The sequence below is a fragment of the Protomyctophum bolini genome, assembly GCF_963924005.1.
Source record: "Protomyctophum bolini genome assembly, chromosome: 7".
Classification (NCBI taxonomy): Eukaryota; Metazoa; Chordata; class Actinopteri; order Myctophiformes; family Myctophidae; genus Protomyctophum; species Protomyctophum bolini.
In genome coordinates, this window is record NC_137868.1 from 8,501,859 (window position 1) to 8,511,754 (window position 9,896).

Here is a 9,896-nt window from a genome sequence, read left to right on the forward strand (position 1 = left end):
CACTGCATGTAGGCTAGGTGAGGAGTTGGAAACCTGCCCTTAGAGGTTAATATGGAGTGTCTGGGGGGTAACTAACAAGCTTATGAGATAACAGGAAGATAGTTATGTGTTTTTTACATCACTAAATGTTTCCTGGACAAATCCTTGGGGGATATGACAAAACTGCCTACAGATTTGAGGCATCAGTGTAACTAGTCTACTAGTCTAGAATAGTCATAAATGTGCAAGTGCAACATAAGCCAGAATCCACACACTTTCCAGCCATCCCACAGGGGGCGACATGGTAACGTCATAATTTAGTTTTGGCCGGCATTGATATCAGTTGCACTTGTTGATGACACTCAAAGCAATTGTAAAGAAGGAACAAATAATGCTTTGGGGAATGGGATTGTTTTACTTTGGGAATGGGAAGGATAGGTTTAAGGTTTTGCATCTAACTCCATAGTCCTAATTGGGCAATACAATACAAATGCATTATTTAATGGTAGCCTAATTGAAAGCTTAATTAACGTGTAGCCTATTGATTAGCCTAATATTGAATATGTTTGTATAAATAGCCAACACATGCAGTGGAGACAGTGAAGAAGGCTAATGGTTTATGCAGTGGCCACTGGCTAGTAGCTACTTACCCTCATTGAAAGGATAAGAGACTAAAGAGAGGGGCGTGGTGAATTACGGCTGACATTTCCAGCCTAAAGACCTGCCTATTGCAGAAGAACGGAGTATGTCCAGTGGACAGGTAACGGTTAATTCAGAGCATTTGACCAAGTATTTAAATAAACAGATAGTGGCAAACAACTTGGATTTCCTGGCCACGAACAAGTTTATTAACTGGATTTACATGTCTTGCTAAACGAAGAAGAAATGTAGGAGTCGTGCGTTAAAATCCTCAAGAGATTCCTTAGAGAGTTGTTCATGGGCGAGAAGGTGCCAAGTGCGACTCGGGGCTCTTGAGCAGCGTATTCATGCAAATTCATAAAATCATAGGCGTGCCTTTGGGCGATGGAGTCACGGCCGGAAAGGCAAGCCCGCTGGAACATCAACGATCTTCAAAGAGGCGCTCAGACACATTAGCAGTGCCACCAGAGGAAATGCTTCACGCGTTTTAAAAGCAAGGCGAAGCAAGAGAAAGTAAAGGCACGTTTCACCGCGACTCCTCAACGGCCACTCGATCCACTTCTGCGCGTCTCTCCCGCTGGACCCAATTACGCAGCGCATCGCAGCAGCATTCACCGTTTTGCCTTAACAGTTACTTTTATCCTTTTTTCCCCTCATTTTTTTCCCTTCTTCAATCAGTTTACAGTCGCGGATGAAATTGACATCGCACAACTTTGTCAAGTCTGTGCTTGAAGTCGCGACATTTGCAGTTTTACTCTCTTGAGAGACTTGTTCAACTCTCCTACCTTCGCAGTTACTGTTAATTAATTTCCACAATGTCAGAGGACGACAGTAGCTCCACGACCGGCTCTGTGTCGTCCGATACTGAAGCCAGTAATGTCCTAAGCGTCCTTAACTGGCAGCAAGTGCAGCGCCTTGATGCTATCCTTACGGAGACCATCCCCATCCATGGCCGGGGGAACTTCCCCACTCTGCAGATGAAGCCCCGGCAAATCGTCAAAGTGGTTCGAAGTCGCATGGAGGAGAAGAAGATCCACGTTAGGGACGTGCGGTTAAACGGCTCCGCGGCCAGCCACATCCTCCACGGGGATAGCGGAATGGGGTATAAGGACCTGGACCTAATATTCTGCGCAGATATGAAAGGAGAAAGTGATTTTCAGACTGTAAAGGACATCGTTTTGCACTGTCTCCTGGATTTCTTACCCGACTGTGTGAATAAAGAGAAAATATCGTTATTAACGTTAAAGGTACGTCGTCCAAACTTGACAACATTTTCCATTATGTTTTATTTATTTATATTAGTCTTGTTACATTTTATATACATTTGCGCACAAATGGCATTTAGAGGCCATTACGCACGGCTTGAAACGCAATTAGATTAGTTAAGTTGATAGTAAAATGTTGATTTTCTGTTGTTAAGAGGATTGAGTTAAACCAATTTACAAGGGATCCAGTTCTCAGCCACCTAGATCCTATATTCTAGGCTAGGGCAAGTAGCCATTCATGTCCCTTTAGTCTACTGGGGTCAATATCCTAGCACTGCCCATTGAAGAATTCTACGTTAAATCATCTTGTAAAGTTGTGTATATATATATATATATATATATATATATATATATTATATATATATATCTACTAGAGATGAAAAATGTGTAATTTATTAAGCTATTTTATCTATATGGACTAAACATGGCCTAAATATTCTCCATCTTTCTGTTTTTCTCCTGTTGTCACACACACACACGCAGGAAGCATATGTGCAGAAGATGGTGAAGGTTTGCAACGATTCCGACCGCTGGAGCCTCATCTCACTCTCCAACAACCGGGGGAAAAACGTGGAGCTGAAGTTCGTGGACTCTCTCCGGCGGCAGTTTGAATTCAGCGTGGACTCCTTCCAGATCAAGCTGGACTCCCTCCTGTTGTTCTATGAGTGCTCGGAGAACCCCATGGCCGAGACCTTTCACCCGACCATCATGGGCGAGAGCGTGTACGGGGACTTCGGCGAAGCCCTGGAACACTTGCGCCACAAGGTCATCTGCACGCGGAACCCAGAGGAGATCCGCGGCGGCGGTCTGCTGAAGTACTGCCACCTGCTCGTGAGGGGCTTCCGCGCGGACTCTGAGCCCGAGATGAAGTCACTGCAGCGCTACATGTGCTCGCGTTTCTTCATCGACTTCTCTGACATTTGCGAACAGCAGCGCAAGCTGGAGTCTTACCTTCAGAACCACTTTGTGGGCCTGGAGGACCGCAAGTATGACTACCTGATGACCCTCTACTCGGTGGTCAACGAGAGCACGGTGTGCCTGATGGGACACGAGAGGCGGCAGACTCTGGGCCTGATAGCCATGCTGGCGGTGCGTGTGCTGGCAGAGCAGAACGTCATCCCCAATGTGGCCAACGTTACTTGTTACTACCAACCTGCCCCTTATGTAGCAGACGGCAACTTCAGCAACTACTACATAGCCCAGGTACAGCCAGTGTTTGCTTGTCAGCAGCCTACCTACTCCACCTGGTTGCCCTGTAACTGAGCCCGTGCTGAGAGAAGTAGGAGGGGAGAGAGTTTGGTTTGGAGGAGCTGAGTTGCTCAGTCACTCACTCCAATGTGTCCAGTTTTGCAGCTGAAAGTATACAGGTTCCCCGTCTTAATGTTTTGCATCAAAGCTTGTGTTTTCGTTCATACGTTGAGTATGAAGGGTACAAAAGGTATAGTTGGCTCTGAGTTAATTTTTAGGTCAGTTTTTTAAACCAGAACAGAAGAGTTACTGTGAAGACCTAATTCTTTTCTCTCAGGCCAATGCTACCTGAATGCCCCCCCCCCCCCTCCCTCCCCCGAGCCAAGTTTGGCAAAGGCTATTGGGCAATGTGGAATACTGGCTTGATGCAAAACGGTGATGGCCATTAAAGCAAGCAGCAGAACCTTCACTGACACTTTCCTAGACTGATCGATTCTGTCAAGAACTGATTAGCCAGCATGTTTCAACGGCAGACCAAATAAATGGCTGCATCAGTGCCCAGCGATTGACAGCTGCTACTGCTCTAAGAGAGGAAAGCACCCCCAGCTTCCTCAGGGGTGTATTGCTAGCATCCTCACACGCTCCAGATCGGAGTAACAATTGCGCGAGGGTCACAAATGAATAGCATAAATAGACTCTGCTTGACATCAGAGGAGCTGAGGGGAGAGTTCATTACCAGTTTGGATGGCACATTGGCATCCTAACTAGTATTTGGATATTATTGTGGTTGTTTACAGACCAAAGATTTTTGATTGTTTCTAGAAGTAACACCCTTTTTGACGGGGAAAACACTAACTTTATTTGTATATGTGAACATGTATTTTAAGTGCCTAATGCCTCTCTGTAGGCAGAGAAAAATAATTAGAAGGCCATTATCATTTTTTTGTGAATTCACCCCACTCTGTGTATAGCCAGGCACACAAGACAATAGCACCCCATGAGGCTTGTGAATGTATACGTGAAATCATGATTCATGCACAGTCAGTGTTGATGTACTTGGATGAAAAGGAATATCCTGCAGTTATTGTATTGATTTGAGAGGGAGCAGGGGGCTTAGTCACACCTAAAATATTCGATTGACAGGTTGTTGCAAGATTTGGGTTTACTTTGGAGATATTTTGGGAGCCCAAACTCATTATTACACTCTTACACAACCTGCAAAGGTATTAGCCTGTGCTCCTGCCATGTTAACAGTCAGATTGATATCGTTATTTTTTTTGTCTAGTCAAGAAGGCAGTGGATGTAGCGTGTCACATTTCAGGGACGACGAGAGGCTAAATCATGGAGTTTCATTCACACAGTTTCCTGTATAATTTGTATAGTAGACACAGTGGTGCTTCTCTTTTGCTCTTCATCTTTGTTCATTAAGCTCACGACAGACAGAGGAGAGAGAGGGGAAAGACTGCATTCAGAGAGACAGACAGAGGAGAGACAGAGAGAGGGGAAAGACTGCATTCAGAGAGACAGAGAGAGGGGAAAGACTGCATTCAGAGAGACAGAGAGAGGAGAGACAGAGAGAGGGGAAAGACTGCATTCAGAGAGACAGACAGAGGAGAGACAGAGAGAGGGGAAAGACTGCATTCAGAGAGACAGAGAGAGGGGAAAGACTGCATTCAGAGAGACAGACAGAGGAGAGACAGAGAGAGGGGAAAGACTGCATTCAGAGAGACAGAGAGAGGGGAAAGACTGCATTCAGAGAGACAGAGAGAGGGGAAAGACTGCATTCAGAGAGACAGAGAGAGGGGAAAGACTGCATTCAGAGAGACAGAGAGAGGGGAAAGACTGCATTCAGAGAGACAGAGAGAGGGGGAAGACTGCATTCAGAGAGACAGAGAGAGGGGAAAGACTGCATTCAGAGAGACAGACAGAGAGCTGGTCTGTGTTCCTGTGCTCCCTCGCAGAGTGATATTTGCCGAGACACCTCAGATGATGGGACGTTATTTGCTGTAGCACCCTAGCAGGGAATTCCGCAGCTGCTGCTGAAGAGGTTGAACTTCGCTGGGCTGTAGACGGGGTCGGCGTGACCCTCCCAGAACGTTGTGCCATTTGACCTGCTGTTAGCGCCGATGTTTAACGATGAGCCCATTTGTTGATGAGGAATGAAGTGTTGTACCGATGTTAGGGAAGACACTGAGCAACAGTGTGAGAGTAAGCAAAAAAGACACAGAGAGAGGGAGAGCGAGGGAGAGGGAGAGAGTATCTGTGTGTGTGTGTGTGTGTGTGTGTGTGTGTGTGTGTGTGCAACTGTGCACGTGTGTGCGCGTGCGTGAAAAAGTACGGTGGGTAAGAGAGAAATAAAAAGTCAACGGTGCAAGTGAGGAGGTAGAAATCCAGTGAGTGGGCCTGGAGAGATGGGTACAGCTGGTGATGGGGTTCTACCCCCACAGGGCCAGCATGCTTTACTGTACAAACATTCTGTATTAAGATAAATTACATCACAACGGTCAATGCAGGTCCTCCCGTTTTAGGGAAACCGGAACACTCCCAGTTTTAAGCATCTGGTTTAAAGCAGTTGCTCTCTGAATGTTGGGAAATAGAAATGAATTGTATGTATTATTATTGACACCAGCTTTAGGAGATGTAAGTTGCAAAGAGATTTGCGAGGCTTGTGGGAATCACATTTTTCCTCACTTCCAGACCTTTTAAAATTAACATACTGTATATACATATATATAGAGAGAGAGAGGGGGAGAGAGAAAGAGAGAGATGACATACTTCACTTTTCCCACCCCTTTTAATTATTTAGCTAATTATACCGTAACCTCTCGTCAAGATACCACAGTAAAAGGGAATAGTAATGCAGAGATGGATACTGTTATATTATGTGAAAGGAAAGGCATAGGCCCAGAATTCCATTGAATTCCATTCTGCATTGCCAAGGGGAATTCTCCCTTTGAAAAAGTATGTCTTCTCTTTATCTTTGCCTCTGATTATACTCTCAGAACTCCGCTCTGTTGATTTGCTATTCTGTTTTCTTTTTCCAACTGACTGTCCATTTTGACACTGTCCTGTGGATTTCGCAGGCAATGTATTGTCACTTAAACTCGGTGAAGTCTTAACTCATCTACATCCCTAGTATGCCTGTCAGTTAGCAGAGAATGTGGGTTACTGCATTGTCTCGTATGCATTGTCGCAAATGTCCATTTCTGTTCATGCAGTTGTTTAGTCCTTTACAATCGAACATTGAAAAAAAAAAAGAAAAGAAAAAAGAAAATGTCTCGTATGTATATTTTTTATGATTGTTATTTTTACAAATGTATCAAACACTGCAAATATTGCAGTGCTTTTGAATCTGTGATCAGGTTGCAAAGGATACATTTTCAATAGCTTTTTGTTGTTGTTGCAGATTATTATATTATGTGTCCAATGGGTCGAAAGGCAAAGGCTGTTTTCATCAATAAAAGATAATCTGAAAACCAAACACATGAACTGAGCTGTTTTAAACTACATTAACCAGTGCACTACACTATGCTTTACACAACATTTACCCGAATCTCCTCCTCACAGGTATAATAAAACATCTGTCTAATAAGATATTATCCATTTGTTGCATGCCTTAGTTATAGCTCACATTTGATGTGCCCATCAGGTCTAGTGACTTCAGACTTAATGTTTCACTGACGCCATAGCCATTCAGGCGCTTTCAAGCCGTTTTTTTCTCAGTGAGGCACATCTTGTTGGTGTCAGACTGCCAGATCCAACCAGGGCCCGGGCCAGAACCGGCACACTGCTGCCAGAAAGAGCTGTTGGTGAATGTGAAGGGATTTGCAGGCACCCAAAAAAGAGACTTTGACTCTTTTGTGAAGTGAATATGTTCTGCCTGCTCATCAAATTCTTTGTGTGAGCAACCCACTCCCCCTACCCATACTGTATACCCATACAACCACACACCATTGCATTGACTGGCCAGGGCCGGGGCAGGTGCTGTGCCAGTGAAAGGCCAGCAGTCTCATGGCTATCTGCTTGAAAGAGAGCTCTCCTCAGCAGGACTGTCTGTCACTGAAGTCATATGATACTAATGATATGACCCATTATTTCAGATCCAGAGGGACAGAGCAGTGGTATAGGCAACCTTAGACATAGGTGCCAACATTGGCACAGGAGAGGGCAATCACTGGCATAAGTGTGTGAGAGAGGTTTGTGAGAGGTGTGTGAGAGTTTTGGTTTAAATAAAATATATTTAAATGTTTTATTTTTTAAATTAAGTCCTGTATGCAAATTACATCATACACATAATTCTACATTCATTCAAACTCCTAACTCAGGGGTTCTCCATTTTCTTTGGCTGGGGACCCCCGGAAAAGGCTTTGGCCATGTCAATTATTTTATTTTGATGTGGATTGGATAATGGAATGTTGATATGGACATTGACAAAATGCAGAGAATGCGTGCAGTGAGTGTACGAGTGAGTCTTATATTTAGCAGCAATGACAAGCGTATTTATAGCTGATTAAACTGAGCTGTGAGATGAGTGATTGACAGGATGACATCATGTTACGGTGAAAGACGATCCACATCCGTGTATGACTCCTGGTCACCATTATGACCTGTACCCTAACTCTAACTTCAGTTTTAAAGATTCCTGGTCACCATTATGACCTGTACCCTTGGTCACAGGTACTGCATCAGTTCACAGCTCATCACTCACTCACACTCACTCAGTCACACCAGTTTCAATCAGCAATCATCACCACACCCTAGTCATCACCACACCCTAGTATAAAGCACAGCCATTTTGTCTCAGTCAGGGAGGTGCACATCACTGGCTGTGGCAGGGCTGTATTCCCATTCTCTTGCAAACAATTTACCATTTTACTCTTCCTCACAATACATCATATTAACACTGACCCTGATCATTGATTTTAGACTCCAAATACAATACTGAACTGAACTGATCAACTGAACTGATGAGCTGGACTGGTTGAACTGAATTGGTGAGTTTGTATGATTTGTTTGAAATGAGTTGTTTGAAATGAGTTGTTTGAAATTAGTTTATTTGAAATGATGTTTATTTGAAATGTTTGTTTGAAATAGTGTTTTGTTTGGTTTTGTTTGTTTTCATTTTGAAGCTTTAACGGATGGACAGCTACTTTAATTATTTTGATGATATATTTAATTTGGCCTCTTTTGTGTTCAGGCCAGGTTTTTCCTAGAGTTCATAACACCCATGATGATGATGATGTTGATTTGATGACGAACACAATGGCGAGCTAGCCCCGATCCAGAGCAATCCAATCCCCCCCTTGCTGTCCTACCTGGACGGTAGGAATCACTGCGCACTCACACACACACACACACACACACACACACACACACACACACACACACACACACACACTCCCCCCTCCATAACTGCTGCATACAATCCAAGACTTTCCTCACATTCCCCCCTGACTTGAGTGACAATGAACAATTGACTGACACGACTGAATCTATACTATATTTTGGGTGAATTACGTTGTTTGTTTTATATCTGAATTAATTGTTGTTTATCTTTCTTTTGTTTTTCAATAATATAATATCACTAGTACAAGTATAATTTTCAGTCTCTTGATTCTTTATGTCTTCAATGCAAATCCCTTTCTACCATATACCTACTTCTGATAGCAGTACTGGTCCAATATTCCCATATCACTAACAGTATATGCTACATCTAACTTCAGTTTTAAAGACTCCTGGTCACCATTATGACCTGTACTGTACCCTAACTCTAACTTCAGTTTTAAAGACTCCTAGTCACCATTATGACCTGCACTGTACCCTAACTGTAACTTAACTAAACCAAATGTTAAATAAGCCCTAATTGCTTGGGAAAATACTTCCTGATGAAGTGGTTCTCAAATGATTCTTTCTTTCTGTTTGTTGGCACGTCTGAACCCCACAAGATGATAAGCATATTAGCATCTATATACGTATACCTACGCACATGTAAATAGTTCTCTGTTCAGACTGTACCGAGGCAGAAGAGCTGTCAGTCACAACACAATGGATTACGTCCTGATTGATCCAGAATTTCTCAACATAAGCGTAGGCCTAAATGTAGTCTGTCAATAGTGAATATAAGAATTAATATGAATATACACAGTCTATCATCAACAGTGAATATGTGTACTTTCTATCAACACGCATGCTATCGAATGTATTTAGGAATGAAAGTAAGTCACCCGACAGTTATGCTTAACAGGCATCTGTCAGTGTTCTGTAACGTCCATGTGCAAGTGTGTCAGAGTCTAGCAGGACAGGAGTCAGTAATCCAAAAGAGCAGACAGTGTCAGAGTGAAAGCAGGAGTTCGTAATAATCCCAAAGAGACAAAATAGTTTCAGTCTAAGCTTTGATGTGGGGGTCAAGTTTGGTTTGGGTCAACGAGCCGGGAGCATGATGGCTACTGGAACAAAGTTATGTCCCAGTCACGTTTTGGTGTGAAGAGGAGGGATGTAACTGGTAATAAAAAATATATAAGGTATATAAGTAAAGGCTTATAAGGTAATAATGGTTATAAAAACCTAAATGTAATAAAAGCGCATAATGTCATAAAAAAATGAGTGAACCTTATGTCGCCGCTCATAATGGAATAACAGTTCATTAGGCCTACTAGAGCGGTGCCCGATGGGCACTGGCCTACTTGGAACGATGCAAGTTGGAAATGCACGCCCCACCCAGTTATTTTGTCTGTGTCCCTTTTATGCCCATATATGGAGTTCTTTGTCAGGCATGTCCAAATATGGAGTCTATGCAGGTGTCGGAACATAATTGTGATGTCAGAA

The 9,896-nt window shown here is 43.3% G+C and overlaps 1 protein-coding gene across 1 annotated transcript; it reads left to right on the forward strand.

Annotated features, from left to right (window-relative positions):
* The first annotated feature begins 732 nt into the window (after positions 1–732).
* tent5aa (terminal nucleotidyltransferase 5Aa) lies at positions 733–8,573 on the forward strand. The gene is made up of 2 exons (XM_080768650.1): positions 733–1,865; positions 2,367–8,573. Exons 1-2 carry the CDS (start codon positions 1,434–1,436, stop codon positions 3,144–3,146), a joined length of 1,212 nt encoding a protein of 403 aa, XP_080624776.1. The 5' UTR covers positions 733–1,433; the 3' UTR covers positions 3,147–8,573.
* Positions 8,574–9,896: the final 1,323 nt, after the last annotated feature.

Coding starts and splice junctions, on each gene's coding strand:
- tent5aa (XM_080768650.1), top strand. CDS start 1,434: ATGTCAGAGGACGACAGTAGCTCCACGACCGGCTCTGTGTCGTCCGAT. Junction 1,866..2,366: donor TATCGTTATTAACGTTAAAG/GTACGTCGTCCA, acceptor ACACACACGCAG/GAAGCATATGTGCAGAAGAT.